The sequence below is a fragment of the Pteronotus mesoamericanus genome, unplaced genomic scaffold (genome assembly GCF_021234165.1).
Source record: "Pteronotus mesoamericanus isolate MK-2021 breed Mesoamerican mustached bat unplaced genomic scaffold, CSHL_Meso_final scaffold_137, whole genome shotgun sequence".
NCBI classification, from domain to species: Eukaryota; Metazoa; Chordata; class Mammalia; order Chiroptera; family Mormoopidae; genus Pteronotus; species Pteronotus mesoamericanus.
The window spans coordinates 3970617-3989061 of record NW_026555306.1 but is presented as its reverse complement, the minus strand read 5'-3'; the positions used below and the strand labels follow the sequence as shown (position 1 = coordinate 3989061).

The 18445-nt window shown below is 54.3% G+C and overlaps 2 protein-coding genes across 2 annotated transcripts in view; both read left to right on the top strand.

The window, feature by feature from the left end:
- Positions 1-5067, top strand: part of ZC3H4 (zinc finger CCCH-type containing 4) — a 37396-nt gene extending 32329 nt beyond the window's left edge. The window contains exons 14-15 of the mRNA XM_054588645.1: positions 2018-2269; positions 3345-5067. Coding sequence (XP_054444620.1) covers positions 2018-2269; positions 3345-4864 — 1772 coding nt within the window. The 3' untranslated portion in view covers positions 4865-5067. The remainder of the gene's footprint in view (positions 1-2017; positions 2270-3344) is intronic.
- A 10971-nt stretch (positions 5068-16038) lies between these two features.
- Positions 16039-18407, top strand: TMEM160 (transmembrane protein 160). The gene is made up of 3 exons (XM_054588497.1): positions 16039-16296; positions 17336-17428; positions 18062-18407. Exons 1-3 carry the CDS (start codon positions 16044-16046, stop codon positions 18325-18327), a joined length of 612 nt encoding a protein of 203 aa, XP_054444472.1. The 5' UTR covers positions 16039-16043; the 3' UTR covers positions 18328-18407.
- The last annotated feature ends 38 nt before the right edge of the window (positions 18408-18445 follow it).

The following is an 18445-nucleotide window of genomic DNA, read 5'->3' as shown; positions in this document are numbered from 1 at the left end:
TTGAGAAAAGTGCAGGCAGTGTGTGCCTCAGAGGGGGAGGACAAGGGAGAGGAGTCGCAGCGTGGGGACTGTGCCATGGGGAGGTGACCTCCTTGGAAAGGTGACAGCTTGTGAGTGGAGGAACGCGAGGGGACAGTGTGTGGTGGTGGGCAGTGCAGTCACCCTGGCTGAGGCGAGCTGGGTGGCAGCCGGGAGGCGGCAGGGAGAAGCCAGGCCGGCCCCTCAGTTTAGAGATGGGGCCATGGGACCGGCGTGACGCCCCGTGTGCGCGTTCCCCGGGGGGCAGGAGTGGAGGGCCACTGGCCGTGGGGCGCGGCCGTTCTGCGAGTGCTGCTGCCCTCCCGGACCGGGAAGTCCTGCTGCTTGTGCTTTGGCCGCGGGAAGTGCGAGGTGCCCGTTCGACGGCCTTGCGGACATGGTGGGGGCGTCGGAGCCAAGCCGGCTGGAGGCAGCGTGGGCGCATTTGGCGTCTAGATGATGTTTGAAGTCATGAGAGCAGGTGTTTGGGGTGAGGAGCAGGGGATTTAGAAAGATGAGTGACGTGTTCCCAAGTGAGAAAAGCGGGCTGCTTGAGGGGGTGATGTTGTTCCCACAGTCCCCCCCCGCCACCTTTGAAAACATACGTAGAATGTGCCGGCCACAGGTCCGGGTGTGGAAGGAAAGCAGGTCTGTCTGGCTGCTGACACAGCGTGCCTTGGAGTAGCTCACTCGCTTGCTGCCTTGGCAGCTGCCCCTTAGAGCGCATGCACGTTCCGTGGGTTTTCCTCTACAGCCCGTCCTCAGAGAATGTTTCATTCAATGTCGCTCCTTTGTGATGTTGATGAGGTACATTCGTAGGTTTTTTGGATCAGTTAGCTTCTGATAAAATTGGTTTCGTTATATTTCATTTAAAGTCACAGAACCTATCCATAATGTTAAGTGAGACATTACTGTATTCACAAGGTCACAGCCATTGAGGGAGTCACTCTGGAGGAAAAGTTGCGGGTGGGGGACTGGGCCTGTTCACCGAGTGTCCCCAGCCCCGAGCCAGGGCGTGGCCTAGGCCAGGCTTGCCCATCAAGGTCACGTTACAGCGTTCAGGGACTAGAAGACAGTCACTTTTCACTTTTTGCTTTATGCTCTGTATATGAAGCATTTACCCATTTAATAATTTGAACCCTGTACATTAAATTTGAATTACGTTACAGAGTCACTGTCCTGATAGTCCTGGCCACATTGCCGTTGCTCACTGGGCCCGTGAGGACTGCGCTGGCTGTGTGGCTTGTTTCATCCTTGCGACACTCTGTGGGGCAGCACTAACTAGAGGTCTTCTGTCTCTGCAAGGGATTGGGGGGGAGAGACAGACACACACACACACACACACACACACACAGAGAGAGAGAGAGAGAGAGAGAGAGAGAGAGTCTGTCTCCAGGTCCCTCATCCCTGCCCCTCTGTGCCCCGTCCCCTCCCCAAGTAGAACAGCTCAGAAACCCAGAGGCAAGGGGAGAGAGGAACCGTGGTGAGCTTCTGGTTCGACAGCGGCTGTACCAACATTTCGGTGTATACTTTCTTTCTTAGTCTTATTCCCAGTGATTAAAACAAGGTGATGTCGTCTTTTTCATTATTGTAAACAAACCATAAAACTGGTGCTTGTGGCAAATAATTAAAACATGTCAGAGTGTGTGGAGTAAAACAAGTGAACAGATCTCTGCCCTTCTACCCCGACTCTCATTTCCAAAGAGACCGTTTTCTGTCTGTCTTTCTGAAGCCGCCTCTTTGCATTTTATAAACATCTGTTTGATATTCCGTCCTGTTTTCATGTCATGAGCATCAGCCCGTGTCACTAAATCTCACTGTGCACCCCATCCTCATCCTGGAAGTCCCCACTGTGGGGTCTTCCTGGGCCCCCGGGAGGGCAGGAAGGGGCGGGCGCATCGCCACAGCCGCGGGCGGCTCTGCAGTTGAGGTCTGGGTGGGCTGGAGCTGAGGCCCCGAGGCCTTCCCCGACACGACCCTCGGTTCTTCCCTGCCACAGAGGACTACGGGCACTACGAAGAGCTGCCGGGGGAGCCTGGGGAGCACCTCTTCCCCGAGCACCCTCTGGAGCCCGACAGCTTCCCTGAGGGAGGGCCCCCAGGCCGGCCGAAGCCGGGCGCCGGTGTCCCCGACTTCCTGCCCTCAGCCCAGAGGGCCCTGTACCTGAGGATCCAGCAGAAGCAGCAGGAGGAGGAGGAGAGAGCGAGGAGGCTGGCTGAGAGCAGCAAGCAGGACCGGGAGAATGAGGAAGGCACGTGTCCTCCCCGGGGGCAGGGGCTTTCTCTGATGGGCGCAGCCCCCGTCCCGGCCGCCGTGCAGGGGCGAGGTGGGGAATACCTAGATCGGGTGTCGCGCCGGAACGGAGCCTGTGGCCAGGGCGGACCCTGCCTCGGGGCTGTGAAGCCAGGCTGGGGCTGCTGCATGTCCCTGAGGAAACCGGAGGTCAGGGCTGCCCTTCTGTGTCTTGGGGGTCAGGAGAGACCTGACCCCATTGAAGGGGAGGGGGCTGGTCCCTGGAGCAGATGGTAGATGGTGATCAAAGTCGCACACAGCTGCCAAGTTGCATGGGGCTGTGCAGTGTGACCTGGTGGCACCCACCAGGGTGAAACGGGCTGGACAGACTGTGTTCATCATCTGAAGCCAGAGGCCACGGTGGCCATGACAGAGGCCCGGGAGCAAGTGGGAACAGCGGGATGAAGGGGCAGCCCCCTCTCCTGGTGGCTCCGGTTTTATCTGCTAGGAGGTTGGATTGGGCTAGTTTCTGTGTCTGCCCTCCTGGCCCCACCTCTTAGCCGGTGACTGCCCTTCCCTGGAGCGTGGTAACGTTTCGGGGGCCTGGGGGCAAGTGTCTGTGAGCCCCAGGCGTAGCGAGAGCTTAGTCAGTGGTAGCTGCTCACAGGCTGCCACCCTGGGGCCCGAGTCCGCCCAGGGATGAGGTGGTGGCGGCGCCCTAGGCTTGAAGTTGGCTCGGTCCCGTCTCTGCCCCCATCTCAGGGCCCCGTTCATGCCTTCGTTTTCTCATCTGTCAAGTGGGCCTGATACTAACACGGCCTCCTGGGCGGCTGTGGTAATTAATAAGCCGACACACGGGGAAGGGTCCAGGACTGTTGGCCATGTTAGCCAGGGAGCTGCCAGGGTCAGTACCTGGCCGGCCGGGGCTCACTGGCTCTTCGTGGCCGCCCGCGGGGGCGGGGGTTCTTAGGAGAAACAGGTCCTGAGCGGTGAGAGGCAGAGGAGGCGCGCACCTGGCGGGCTGCCGTGGGCTCCGAGAGGCCTCTGGTGGGTACGGTGGGCACTCACCCTCCTGCTCCTCTGCTCTTTCTCAGGTGACACTGGAAACTGGTACTCAAGTGACGAGGACGAGGGTGGGAGCAGCGTCACCTCCATCCTTAAGACCCTGAGACAGCAGACATCCAACCGACCCCAGGCTCCTGTCGGGGAGCTGAGCGGCAGTGGGCTGGGGGATCCTCGCCTCCAGAAGGGACACCCCACGGGAGGCCGGCTAGCTGACCCCCGCCTCAGTCGGGACCCCAGACTCACCCGCCACGCTGAGGCCTCTGGCGGCCCTGGCCCAGGCGACACAGGGCCCTCCGACCCTCGGCTGGCTCGCTCCCTGCCTGCCGCCAAGCCCGAAGGCGGCCTTCATTCCAACCCTGCAGGCCCCAGCAGCTCCAAGGGGTCCGGACCTCCCCTCGCAGAAGAGGAGGAAGGGGAGCGGGCCCTGCGGGAGAAGGCCGTGAACATTCCGCTGGACCCCCTCCCAGGACACCCGCTGCGGGACCCGCGGTCGCAGCTGCAGCAGTTCAGCCACATCAAGAAGGACGTGACCCTGAGCAAGCCGAGCTTCGCCCGCACCGTGCTCTGGAACCCCGAGGACCTGATTCCCCTGCCCATCCCCAAGCAGGACGCCGTACCCCCTGTCCCCGCGGCCCTGCAGTCCATGCCTGCCCTGGACCCCAGGCTGCATCGGGCTGCCGCTGCGGGCCCCCCCAACCCCCGCCCGCGCCCAGGCGCCTCCGCGGACCCTGGCTCTTCCGGCTCCACCCTGCCTGACTTTGAGCTCCTCTCCCGCATCCTCAAGACTGTCAATGCCGCAGGCCCCTCTGCTGCCCCCGGCCCCAGCGACAAGCCCAGTGACCCCCGGGTACGGAAGGCCCCCACCGACCCTCGGTTGCAGAAAACGGCAGACTCTGCTGCCTCCGCCCGCGCTGCCAAGCCTGGCTCTGCCGAAGTTCCTTCTCCAGCTGCCAGCCCCAGTGGGGAGTCCTCTCCCCCAGCCACTGCCCCCTATGATCCCCGGGTGCTGGCGGCTGGCGGGCTGGGCCAGGGCAGCGGGAGTGGGCAGAGCAGCGTGCTGAGCGGCATCAGCCTCTACGACCCCAGGACTCCCAACGCGGGTGGTAAAGCCGCCGAGCCCGCCGCCGATGCGGGTGCCCAGCCAAAGGGCCCCGAGGGCAACGGCAAGAGCTCGGCTGCCAAGGCCAAGGAGCCCCCGTTTGTCCGCAAGTCTGCCCTGGAGCAGCCTGAGTCAGGGAAGTCCGGAGCGGACGCGGGCTCCACCGCAGCCACGGACAGATACAACAGTTACAACCGGCCGCGGCCCAAGGCCGCCTCGGCCCCGGCTGCCGCTGCAGGCGCCCCGCCACCAGAGGGCGCCACGCCCCAGCCTGGCGTGCACAACCTGCCGGTGCCCACCCTCTTCGGGACTGTGAAACAGGCGCCTAAAACAGGCTCCGGGAGCCCATTTGCTGGCAACAGCCCGGCCCGTGAAGGCGAGCAGGACGCAGGGTCCCTGAAAGATGTTTTTAAAGGTTTTGACCCCACTGCCTCCCCCTTTTGCCAGTAGTGTTAGGCTGGAGTCGAGTGCTCCCTGCACCCCACCCTTCCCAGGGCGGTATGTAAGTGCAGCGACCAGAGTTGGGAACTCGGGGGGCGGTCTGGGTGTTCCTTACTTTTTTCCTGCTTTTCTTTTTTTCTTTCCCATCTCTCTCCTTCCCTCCCTCTCCCTCCCTCCCTCCCTCCCTCTCTCTCTCTCTCTCTGTCTCTGTCGCTCGCTCTCTCTGTCGCTCTCTCTCGTAGTCCTTTCTTTTTAAAACGTATAAATTGTATATAACTATCTTCAGTTCTGGTCAGTGCCCCTGGGCTCCCGCCAGGAAAACCTACTTGTGCATGTGAACAGTAGCAAGCCCCCAGCTGGCACTGTGGCTGGCCCAATTTTTGAGGGACTCCTTGAAAACTGGGGGTTTGGCGGGTTTTCTGGGTACAGCTTGGCCCCTCCTCCCTTCCCCGTCCCTGCCCCCACCAGGACAAAGGGAACACGGCAGGCGCTGAGCACTGTGGACCGCGTGGCGTGAGGAGGCGGGATCAAGCCAGCACTGGCAGGACCCACTGTGAGGGGTGGGGGGTGAAAAAGTGTCCAAGAAAGAAAGGAAAAGAGCCCTGGGGATCTGCTTGGGCTGGAAGAGACCGCCCTCTCCCGCTGCCACCTCGCGTGGATTCGCACACAGCCCTTGTGTCACCCTCTGTCCGGAGGTCGTCGTCGGCCCTGGGCCCTGGGCCCTCGTCAGAAGACTCCAGGGCCAGAGATGGGCCCGGAGGCGGCAGGGCCTGTGTGGGGCGGCCCGGAGCTGCTTCCAGGAGGCAGCCTCCACAGGTCGCGTGTTTTCTGTCAGTATTAGCTCCTGTCCTGTCCCGTCCGGCCCTTTCGTGGCCACGCCCTTCTCCCCCAGACCAGGGGCTGTCCTGGTCCTCAGAAGCTAGCGCGCCCAGGGTGCTGGCCCTGGTGCCTCTGGGGGCTGCTCAAGGATCCGTGGTGTGGCCACCCCCAGGCTCCTGACGGGGCCCCGGCTGGCTCTTGGCAGTGTTCCTGCCCTCCGCTCGCTTCGCCCCGCCTCACGGTATGTTCAGGGCCCATGGGTTCGATGTCCTTGCTTCTAAGTGACAGGTTTGGGGTTCAGAGGTGTGTCGGGTGGTTGGATTTGTGGGCACTTCCATAAAAAGGGCCTGAGGGGAGGGCCGGAGAGAAGCCGTGGCAGCGTGGGGCCTGTGCGTCCTGCTCCCCTCACCTGACCGAGCCGGGGAGGGAGCAGAGACGCCAGCGCCCACGTCCCCAGGCCCCCGGCTGAGGCCCAGCCTTGTGCACAGAGCTCCTGGGGGGGCTGGGCAAGGCCCGTGTCACGGGGCCTCCCACCTGTGTCAGTCCTTGGCCGCCTCTCCGGCCTGTCACCTCATTCTCCCACTTCAACCTCCTGCTTAAGGCCCGTCCTATGCTGACAGCAAGGAAACGGGGCAACCCAGCCAAAGGGCTCCGTGTGTCAGCACCTCGGGAGGGAAGTGAACGAGGCTGCCGCGCCAAACCCCTCTCCCCAGAAACGGACGGCTGCGCCTGGGGCCGGAAGCGCAGGTGGGAGAGGCCGGCCCGGGCCGGCGCGTCAGCCCCGGGCTGGTTTGCTTTGTCTCTGTCATTTCTGTTCTGTTTTTTTAAACATGAGATTTTTCTTCAGCCACCAGTGTTGGCCTTGAGCAGAGGGCTGCAGCCCTTGGTGTTTGTACGATATGTGAGAATACGCAGTGTGGCTGTGGGTTTTTTTTTTTTTTTCTCGGAGACTTTTCTTTTGTAAAAGCAAATTCAGTACTTTTTTTAAATGGGAATTTGTGGATGAAATAGAAGCTGGAACCCTCCTCTTGGATATTCAGCCTAAGAACCTCATGGGACTATGAATTCACCCAAGATTTTCATTTGCCATCAGGCCGAGCTTTTAAAGAAAAATTGTTCTCTAACCAGGATTGTAACAAAAATGTAAATACTATTTCAGAGTTGAAAGTTGATGGTGCAAATATGTATATAACGTACTGTATTTTTACAATGATCGTCGCATGCCTCTACCCCACCCCGTTTTGTACTCTGTATCTGTCTTCCAGAACCGTCACCTGCCCTTTCTCCTGTGGTCTCTTAATCCAATAATTGTATTACTGCCATTAAAGGATGCAGTTATTTTAAAAAGCCTGTGGGTCTCGTGTCTCTCCTGCTCCTACCACACGGTGCCCTGGGACTGGCAAGAAGGGTGGGAGGTGGCCTTGGGTGGCCGACCCCAGGGCGAGGGTCCTCCCAGGCGGCTTCATCCCGCCTGCATCCTGCTGGTCTCCACAGGGGTGGGGCGGCGGCCGGCCCGCTCAGCAGGGTCTGCCCGCTGTGCCTCGCAGGCCAGCGGGGCCCCCCTCCAGGGTCCAGAGGGACCAGAGAGCGACTGCTGCCGCCAGAAAGTGTCGCCTCGGAATTCACGGGTGGCCGGGCGGCTCAGTTGGTTAGACCGTCGTCCCGATACACCAGGGCTGTGGGCTTGATCCCCGGTCAGGGCGCATGCCGGGATCAACCGGTAAATTTATAAGTAAGGGGAATGAGTCGCTGTTTCCTTCTCTCTCAAAATCTATTTAAAAGCTAAAAAGATACATAAGGTGAAACCTGTCCTCCAGTGAAGTGGTCTCAGGAGGTGATTGATTAGGTCAGAAGAATGGCGCTCTCATGGATGGAATTGGTGCCCTTACAAAAGGGACCCCGCAGAGCTGTTCCCACCGTGTCCTCGGCCCGACCGCCCCAGGAGGGTGCATCTAGAACACAGCCGTCTGTGAGTCAGGAAGTGGTGCTCGCCAGGCTGTGGCGGCCCACACCTCGATCTTGGACTTCCAGCCTCACCACCCACCCTTTAACCAGGGGGTCTTATCTGCGGAAGCCACTCTCCGCTAGGGCGCGAAGGCTGAGCCGGGCTGACGGAGCCTTATCTCCTTTGGACTGACTTTGGCTTCTGCGTTTCAGTGGATTGGTTTTCCATGGTGGCTATATACATTGTACAAACTTGGTGGTTTAAAAAGATAAATTTGTTGCAGTTCTGGAGGTCAGAAGTGGGCCCTGGGTCCTCCTCAGCTAAAATTCACTCTTTTCTGAAGGAACAGAGACGGTTTCCCTGCCTTTTCCAGCTTGTAGACGCAGCCTTCGCGGCTGCTCCCTTCGCCTTCACGGCCAGCAAGTTTCCTCCATCGGTACAGCTGGGAAAGGCTCTCTGCTTTTATTTATTTACTTTTTAAAAGTAAATATTTAGTTTTAGAGAGGGGAAAGGAGGTGGGAAGAGATGGAGAGAAACATCAATGTGTGGTTGCCTCTCGCGTACCCCCCGCTGGGGACCTGGGGAACCCAGGCATGTGCCCTGACTGGGAATCGAACCAGCGACCCTTTGGTTTGAAGGCTGGTGCTCGATCCACTGAGCCACACCAGCCAGAACAGTTCTCTCCTTTTAAAGGCCCCTGTGATTAGATTGGGTGATCATCTCAGGATCCATTAATCACATCAAGTTTCTGGGCATGTGGGAGGCGACAGCCAATCTTTCTCCCTCTCTCCCCATTTAAAATTAATAAAAGTATTCTTGGGTGAGGATTAAAAAAAGGAATGAAATACCTTTCCATGCTACAACACAAACCTTGAAAGCATATGCCAAGTGAAAAAAGACGAAGGCCACATACTTCATGATTCCATTTTTCTGTGAAATGTCCAGAATCAGCAAAGCCACAGACAGGAGGGGAATCGGTGGTTGCCAGGGCCTGGGGGCGGGCAGCAGGTACAGCAGGTACGGCCACTGCCGGCAGGATGGGGTTTCTTCAGGCAGCGATGGAATGTTCTGCAGTTAGATTGCAGTGGCCGCTGCACAGACCCGCAAATACACGACAAACCACTGACCTGTACACATTAAAAGGATGGATTTTATGGCATTTGAAATCATAACTCAAGTTTTAAAAATCAATAGCATTTTTCTATAACCCATTGGGAAATGAACAGAAAATCAGATAATCTTCCCAAAAGTGATAAAAGCTATAAGGTATCTAGGAATTAATCTATGAAGAACTCACGAGAACTTTATGGAGATGTCAAACAACAACCAATGCAGAGAGAGAGAAGAAGCTTTACTCAAATAGACCATTGCGGAAGGGAGGAGCTTCCTTCCCAGATAGCTGCAGGCATCTCAGAATCAAACCAGAAAAGGTACCACTTTTCATTCTGGCTGGGTGGCTCAGTTGGTTGGGGCGTCATCCCATAAACCAAAACCTTGTGGGTTTGATTCCTGGTTGCGTATGTGGGAGGCAACCAGTCGATGTTTCTGTCTCTCTGTCTCTCTCCCCCTCCTTTCCTCTCTCTCTCTAAAATCAACACAAACATCATCAGGTGAGGATTAAAAAAAAAAAAGTATTGCATTTCTGGTAAGGGGTTTGCAGTAAGTTCAAGTTGAGTAGATGTGGGGAAGTAAGCAACGGACCAGTGTGGGTCACAGGAAGTGCCTGTCTCCGGAGACACTGACAAGGAGACGGGTTTCAGTTCAGTGATGGCTAGCAGCTGGGGGCACGGCCCAGGTTCTGCGCAGGAGGGGGCCCAACAGCGGAGAGGAATGAACGACTGAACACCAGTTCAGGGAAAATGTTAGACTTCCACTGAAGGAATTAAAGGGACAGCCTGAATGAGCGCCTGTCCTGTGGGTGACACGATTTGACATTGTCCTTCCCTTCACACTTTATTAAATTTTCCTGCTACAAGAGCCAGTCGCTGATGTGTTTGGTCTGCTATTGTGTCCACAGTTGTTTGAACCATCCCTGACATCTGGTGAACTCTCTTTTTTAACATACTGATTTTTGGAAGAGAGAGAGAAACATTTGCTTGTTGTTTCACTTATTTATGCATTCAGTGGTTGATTCTTCTTCTTCTTCTTTTAAAGAAGGAAAAGGATGGAGAAAGAGAGGGAGAGAAACATCAATGTGTAGTTGCATCTCACGTGTACCCTACTGGGGACCTGGCCTGCAACCCAAGCATGTGCCCTACACTGGGCACCGAACCAGCGACCCTTTGGTTCTCAGGCCAGCGCTCAATCCACTGAGCCACACCAGCCAGGGCAGTGGTCGATTCTTGTATGTGCCCTGACTGGAGATCAAACCCCTATCCTTGGCTTATTGGGAAGACATTCTAACCAACTGGGCTACCCACCCAGGGCCTGGTGAGCTCTTGATAAAAATATATACTTAAAAAAAAAAAAGTTAAATTGAGATACAGCTGACCTATGATACTGTATAAGTTTAAGCTGTACAATGTGTCGATTTGATCCATGTTGATATCTCTAATTACAACTATATATTGCTACATAAAAACCCCCATAGCTTAGTGTCACATAATTATCATTTCTTTCTTGTGGCAAATAAAAATATTCATTGGAAAAGAATACCAACGCCTGGTCAGACACTGATGCTGACGTTGGTCTGGGGTGGGGCTGGAGCGTTAGTATTTTGTTTCAGCTCCTGCTGATCCATAGAAGAACCACTGATCTGGTCACAAATGCAGGGGCATCCAGCCAGCGTTCAGATCTCTTTGAGGAGGATTGTTTCCTATGCCGTGACCCTTCCTGGCATTCAACTCCCCCCTGCCCCCGCCTTCCCTCACCATTTCACCAGCCAAGAATGTGAACAATGTGCCTCAAATAATTTCAGTTCCCACTTAATCTCATTTAATGCTTAGCAGTTATTGCCAGCAGGCAGGCTATCTGTTCCAGCCCATTTGACCTCCCTCCCTAAATTTAACCCCCTCCTTAGCTCTCTCAAGGCAAGCTCTTTTCTGCAGGAGGTAAAGGGGCAGAGGTCAAGGGGCCTGGGCCAATAGGATGGAGAGCTATGGAAGGGTATAGGGAGAGACATCACTACATACTCATCACTGTGGTCCTGGCTGGTGTGGCTCAGTGGGCTGAGCATCGTCCTGCAAAACAAACGGTCACCAGTTCAGTTCCCAGTCAGGGCACATGCCTGGGTTGCGGGCCAGGTCCCCGGTCAGGGGCGTGTGAAAGGCAACTGATCGATGTTTCTCTCCCTCTCTTTCTCCCTCCCTTCCCCTCCCTCTCTAAAAATAAATAAAATCTTTAAAAAATAAATAAAGAATAAAATACAAACCCTTCACCACAGCCCACAAGACCCCAACAACTCCCAGCCCACATTTCCTCTCTGACTTCCTCTCCTACTCTGCCTGTCACTCACTCTGCTCCACCTGCACCAGCCTCCTCCGCAGTCAAGCGCGTTCCAGCCTCAGGGCCTTTGCACTTGCTATTGTCTTTGCTTGGAGCGCTCCCCCTCCTCCTCTTCACCACAGGGCTGACTTCTTGTCCCATCACATCCTCGAAACCTAGTGGCTCAGCCCATAAACGGGTATTATCACAGAGCCTCTGTGGGTCGGCAAGCCCACTGGAGCGGCTCGGTGGAGTGCTTCCGCTCCGCGTCTCTCATGAGGTTTGGGCCGGGGCAGCCGTCCCCGGAGACCTGACGGGAGCTGGGGGGTCCGCACTCTGTCGCTTCCACAGCGTTCTGTCGGTCACAGAGACCAGCCCTGGCTGGAGGCCCGGCCCATCACTGGGGCCACCACGGAGCCTGGCTGTCTCATTCTCGCATTCTCTACACCTCATCGCCTTAATTCATTTTCTTTACGGTGCTTACACTTGATGGGTTTTTACATTTACTATTCTTTCATCCCTCTTCTCCAACAGTGTCACGTCCATAGGCTGGGACACATCATTGTTTGCATGTGTTTTATTTTGTTCACTGCTATATTCTCGGTGTCTCAGAGCTTGAAACATGGTAGGTACTCAATAAATATTTCCTGTGTTAGTAAACAGAGTCTACTTTAAGGGGGTCGGAGACTGATGAATGAGTGGTTGGTTTCAGGTGTCCAGGTGTAAGTTAACAAGGGTTTGGACTAGGAATGGAGAGAAATGGATAGCTGTTGATGAGCACTGTCCATTTTACTTTTTAACAGATTTTATTTATTTATTTTAGAGTGGGGAAGGGAGGGAGAAAGACAGGGAGAGAAACATCGATGTTGGTTTCCTCTCTTGTGCCCCATACTGGGGAGCTGGCTCAAAACCCAGGCAGGCACCCTGACTGGGAATCGAACCCGCGACCCTTTGGTTCATAGGCTGGCACTCAATCCACTGAACCACACCAGCCAGGGTCATTTTATTTTTATTTTAAAAGAAGATTGTATTTATTTATTATTAGAGAGAGGAGAAGGGAGGGAGAAGGAGGGGGAGAGAAATATCGATGTGTAAGAGAAACATCAACTAGTTGCCTCTCGCAGCCACCAACAAGAGACTGGCCTGCAACCCAGGCATGTGCCCTGACTGGGAATTGAACTGGTGACTGTTCATTCGGCGGGACGATGCTCAACCAACTGAGCCATGTTGGTCAGGGTCACTTGTTCATTTTAAAGTTTCCCATCTGTTTCTGCTACAATCCATCCTCCACAGGGAGGCAGGGCGATCCTCGCAGGCAAGTTGAACATGGTCTACCCCCACATGAATCCTTCAGGCTCCCTACGGCACAGGATTAGGAGTTAAAAGTGACCCAGGAACTGAATGGAGTAACTTTGGAGAGTCAAAATTATCAATGCTTTGCTCTGAGTGCAATTAGAGTGGGCAAAGAGCTCTCATTCTGGATTCAAAAACCTCTACACACTCTAGGGCATCTCAGAATGTGTCATTTGTCACAGCTTCCCACAGGCAAACAAGGAAACCATCTCATGATATCAAATATTGGACTTTATTTTGTTATTTATGCTCAGTCTCTCACACTCACTGTAAGCTTTCTCGGGCCCCAGATTGTTTTCTGCAGGGTTCTGAACACTTTTTACCTGGTCCACGCCTCCTCATAGTTCAGGTTTCCACTCAGACACCACCTTGCTGAACCTGTATCCCGGTTGGGTTGGGTGCCCTCTCTGGGCTCCTAGAGTCACCTGTACTTTCCCTAGAATTTACTTATTTAGCAAGTTTCTTCCATATTTACTGCCTATCCAGATAGAATATAAGCTCCATGAGAGAAATGAGTTTTCCAATCCATGAACATGGTATGTTATATTCATTTATTTAGATCTTCTTTAACATGTCTCAGTAGGATTTTATTGTTTCTGGCGTAGAAGTCTGGCATGTCTTTTGTTCAATTTAGTCCTAAGAATTTTTGGTTTTGATATTATGGTGAAGGATATTATTTTCAATCTCATTTTACAATTGATTCCAGCTCAGACACAAACATAAGATTGATTTTTGTCTATTGATCTTGCATCCTGCAACCTTGCTAAATTCACTTAATTTCAGTAGTTATTTTGATTCCTTACAATTTTCTAATAAACAACCATATCATGTGCAGATATTGACAGTTTTATTTCTTCTCTCTGATCCTTATGCCTTTTATATATTTTTTTATTGATTTGTTGTTCCACTTATTTATGCATTCATTAGTTGATTCTTGTATGTGTGTTGACCGGAGATCAAACCCACAGCCCTGGTGTATTGGAACAACTCTTCAACAAGCTGAGCTACCAGATCAGGGCAGTGCCTTTTGTTTCTTTTTCTTGCCTTATTGCGCTAGCTAGGACCGCCAATACAATGTTGACTAGAAGTGATGGAGTCCAGCCCTGGCTGGGGTGGCTCAGTGGATTGAGGGGAAGCCTGCGAACCAAAGGGTCTCCGGTTGGATTCTGGATTAAGACACATGCCTGGGCTGCAGACCAAGTGCCCAGTAGGGGGCGTGCAAGGGACAACCACACATTGATGTTTCTCTTCCTCTCTATCTCCTTCCCTTCCCTTCTGTCTAAAAGTAAGTAAATAAAAATTTTTTTTTTAAAGTGATGGAGTGGAAATGCTTGCTTTGTTTCCAGTGCCATGGAGGAAGCAGTTAATATTTCATCACTAAAAATGACGCTATTTGTAGGTGTAAAGGCCCTCTATCACACTAAGGAACTTCAAGGCAGGGAATTTTGTCTGTTTTGTTTACTGATTTATACCGAATGTGTAGCATAATGCAGTTAGAGAGCAAGTGCTCAGTAAATACATGATGAATGAAAGAATGAATGAGTTTAAGCTGCATAAACTCACACAGTGGCTAGTAATTTGGAATTGGGCTCACCTAATTAGCAGCGTGGGTTAAGGCAATTGACCTAATCTTTGTTTTCTTCCTCTGTAAAATGGGGATTAGAATAGTGCTTGTCACTTAGAATTATTCTGAGGATTTAATGAGAGTATCCCTGTAAAACAAGAGCACAGAGTCTGACACTTGGATAGTGCTCAATAAACATTAACTTTTATTACCTCACTTCTCTGAGCCTTGCTTTCCTCTATAAAAGAAAGGATATTCTAATCCTTAAGTCCTAGAGTTACAAGGAGGGTTAAATAACATTATGCACATAATGTGCCTAGCACAGTTCTGGGCACAGAGGAAGCCATTAGTGAATGCTTACTGTTATTGCTTACCAAGTCCCCTACCTATATCGCATGGGGAGACATGGAGATGCGTCAATCAAGGACCAGTCTGTTGGAAGCTGAGAGGCTGATGGAGGAGACAGGTAAGTGTAGAGATCATGATGCCGCAGTGTAGTAAGGAGTCAAAATTAGTGAAGGAAAACCTAACTAAAATAAAGTCGGGAGGCCAGAAGGGGGAGCTCTCACACAGTGCCACTTGATTGATATAAATTACAGGAAAATTTGTCAGTTACAGACCGGACCCAGATGAAAAAAAAAAGTCAACAAGAAAGAACCATGAGTCATAAGCCCCAACAGGGGAAGACGTACATCGCATCTTCTTCCAGAGATCGAGCACCCCAGCAGCTCAGCCGATGAGAAACCCTCATCTCCCTGAACTCGCGCTTTTCTCCAATGGATTTTCCTTCGAAACAAGCCCTCCTAACCTTTTCCTTCTTTTCCCTTAAACGAGGTTTACCTCCTCTGTTGAAGTTGCCTATGGTTTTTCTATAGTTTGTTTGTCCCGAATTGCAATTCTTGGCTATTTCCGGATAAACCCATTTTTTCTGATTAAAAAAAAAGAAAAGAAAAAGAAACTTTTATTTTTAAGATCAGCAGGGGAAACATAAAACCATATGTGGACCCAGAGGCACATTTGAGACTGAAGCTTGAGACTGAAGTTTGCCAGCGGGTTCGGGTCCCTCCGGATTCAGACATAAGCTTACTCCTACAAGGAAACTAAAATTGTTTATAGCACGGAAATTTGGAAACATCCTAGGACCTGGGAAACATTTGTGTTACATCCTTGTACTGCATCAGTATGCGCTGTTAAACTTGAGTTTGTGGTACAGGGCGTGGCCATTGGCTGGCTGGGACACGGGGTGGGAGTTACTTTTCATTACACGCTTTTGTACCTTTTGCATCTCGTCCCATGTTTAAAAAATAAATGTTATTTTAAAAATTACTCTGCGGAGCCCTGGCTGCTGGTATGGCTCAATGGACTGAGTGCCAGCTTGAGAACCTAAAGGTCGTTGGTTTGATTCCCCATCCAAGCACATGCCTGGGTTGAGGGCTAGGTTCCCAGTGAGGGGCGAGCGATAGGCAACTGATGGATGTCTCTCCTACATCGATGTTTCGCTCCCTCTCTTTCTCCCTTCCTTCCTCTCTCTCTAAAAATAAATAAATAAAATCTTTTTAAAAATAAAATTACGTTGTGGAAAAATAATCAATGCTATCCGTTAATGTTTATGATTTATTGTTATGTGAAGAAATTAAATGATCAAAAAGCATCTTATTTTACACCTGCGTAGAAAAAAGACAGGGCAGGAATATAATAAAATATAGCAGTAATCGCTCATTGGTGGGATTTATGATGAGTTTCACTTTCTCCTCTGGGCTCTTCGAGATTTTGCAAAGGTTCTATATTAAAAGTTTTGCTTTTTGTTTTTTGGCCATTGGAATTAAAGTTAACAACAAAAACTACAAGTCCCGGCAGACATCGCGCCTCAGGCTCCTGAAGACCGGCCTTCCCCTGGCACAGTGACCGCTGGGATTCGTAGTCCAGCAGCAAGAGCAAGGTGGAACGCCTAGTACCGGTACAGATGACAGAGGAGGGAATCGTTGCCATCCTGACCAATGGACGGTGAACACTGGACCTGAGTGGCGCGCACAAAACCAATGGATGAGCCTCTCTGTGTGAGTGACGAGTATTTCAGCCTACGGATGCCTTGTGAGGCGGGGCAGTGCGCGGCGTCCGTAGTGCGAACCATGGGAGGCGGCTGGTGGTGGGCTCGGGCTGCCCGCCTGGCCCGACTACGCTTCCGGGGGGCGCTGCTGCCGCCTCCGCGGCCCCGGAGCGGGGGATCCCGGGGGTCCTTTGCCCCCGGCCACGGCCCCCGCGCCGGGGCTTCGCCGCCCCCCGTGTCCGAGTTGGACCGAGCGGACGCCTGGCTCCTCCGGAAGGCGCATGAGACAGGTCTGGGACTGGGGCGGGGGTCGTCCCAGCTGGCAGACGGGGTTCGGGGTAGCCGAGTTGTCCGCGCGCGCGAGTTGGAGATGGGGGTGGGGCTTCTGCTGGAAACAGGGCCCCAGCGCGGGAGGGAGCCCTTCTTCCGTATACGCACAGAGAAACGGTGGCTTCAAGAGCGCAGTGCGTCCGCATGGAAGGGCTTGCGAATGGATCGGGTTAGTGGTGTGCAGTACGGGTCGGGGAGGCTGGTCGGCCTAGGACAGGCAGCTTGTGCTACCCGGACTAGAGAGGCTTCCAAAGAGGGCTAAGGGCGGGGGAATTGGCTACAGGAAAGGTCCGCGTTGGAGGGGCCAGTTCGGATTGTAGAGGCGACCACCCTGCATAAGGCGGGAGTGTGGATCCTCACAGAAGAGGGGGAAGTTTCTGGTTGGAAGAGGGAACAACCAATAGTAGGAAAGCTAGGGGCTGATTGGAGGACGAGGTGATCCAGGCTGCAGGGGGCGGGGCCTCATGTCAATTGGAGAGGATGGGGCATCTTCTAGATACGGGATAGTGTAGGGGCGGGCGCGGGGGCGGTTTGTAACCCAGCTAGCCTGTCAGCGTCCACACCAGGGACTTGAATGGATGTGAATGACATCAAATCTGGGGAGAGGGAACAGTTTGTGCCAGGAGGTCCGAGAAAGAAGCGAAGGCAGCCTATGGGAATACATATGTGGGGAGAGGGAGGGCCGAGATGACCTCTTGGGGTCTTCCCGTCCTCAGATTCAGGTTCTGCAATTTCGGCCCTAGGTCCTCCTCTAGATTCTGCGGACTGTCTTGAATGTTCGGTGTTGCAGAGTTTGGGGAAGAGGAGCTCAGAGACGGAGACCAGGGAGGGTTTGGGGGATAGGGTGAGGTAGGGGTGCCAGGACATGGTGGGAACCTGGAGCAGGACGGGCAGCGGGATGACTAGGATGACCTCAGTGTGACTGTCTGGGCCGAGGGGCTTTGGGGGCAGGGTTTGGGCTGATGCTGATGTCTCCCTCGTCTCCCACCTCCCTCCAAGCTTTCCTCTCCTGGTTTCGAAATGGCCTCCTGGCATCGGGCATCGGGGTCATCTCCTTTATGCAGAGTGACATGGGTCGGGAAGCTGCCTACGGTGAGTGCGGACCCCCGCTCTGGCCCCCACCAGGGAGTGTGGATGTTCCCCCCCAGTTAGGGAACGTAGAGCCCCCCTCCCTGGCGAGTGTAGATTTCCTCCTGCCCCATCCCCCCCCGTGGTAAGTGCAGAGCCCCTCACCCTCCCCGCATGGGAAGCTGTCTCACCCTCACTTGTGTCTGTCTTCCACACACCCCACCCCACCCCCACCCCCGTGTTGTGGGCACTGGACCCGCCAGAGCGGGTGGCCTGGGCATGGCTGTGGGGCTGTCCCTCCGCTCCAACCCCTCAACGAAGATGAGGGTCCTGGTTCCAGCCCCTGCCCCTCCAACCCGATCTTTGCTCTCAGACCAGCCCCCCAACCCCTCCAATGATCCCGCACCCCGCCTCTAAGTCCTGGACGCGCCTCGGATACCTTCTTATGCCTGGTGACCTTGGCCCTGTACTGCCCCCGACCCCTGCTCTGCCCTTGGGCTTGCCCCTTCCCCGCTCTAAGTCCCCCTCAGTCTCCTGATCCCCGCTCTGCCTCCAGGATCCGCCGCCCTGACCCTGGCCTTCCTCCTGCACCCCCGCCCCAGCCCAGGACCCCGGGCCTTCCCCACCATTGACTCTGGCCTTCGCCCTCCCCCACAGGCTTCTTCCTGCTGGGCGGCCTGTGCGTGGTGTGGGGCGGTGCCTCCTACATGGTGGGCCTGGCAGCGCTGCGGGGGCCCATGCAGCTCTCGCTGGGGGGCGCAGCGGCGGGCGTGGGCGCTGTGCTGGCTGCTGGCCTGCTCTGGGCCTGTGCTGTCGGCCTCTACATGGGCCAGCTGGAGCTGGATGTGGAACTGGTGCCCGAGGACGATGGGACGGCCACTGCCGAAGGCCCCGACGAAGCGGGCCGGCCACCGCCCGAGTGAGCAACGGCCACGGGGAATGGCCGGGTGCTGGACGGCCTGGGTCCAAGGACCAGGACATTAAAACCTGACCCTTCCCTCGCTCCAAGTGGTCGTTCTTGTGACAGGGGAAGGCCAGGCC

What these genes read in the sequence shown, in the direction of transcription:
- TMEM160 (XM_054588497.1), top strand. Translation starts at nt 16,044, where the DNA reads ATGCCTTGTGAGGCGGGGCAGTGCGCGGCGTCCGTAGTGCGAACCATG. An exon ending in CCGGAAGGCGCATGAGACAG is followed by an intron (nt 16,297 to 17,335) that starts GTCTGGGACTGG and finishes CCTCCCTCCAAG; the next exon opens with CTTTCCTCTCCTGGTTTCGA. An exon ending in GGGTCGGGAAGCTGCCTACG is followed by an intron (nt 17,429 to 18,061) that starts GTGAGTGCGGAC and finishes CCTCCCCCACAG; the next exon opens with GCTTCTTCCTGCTGGGCGGC.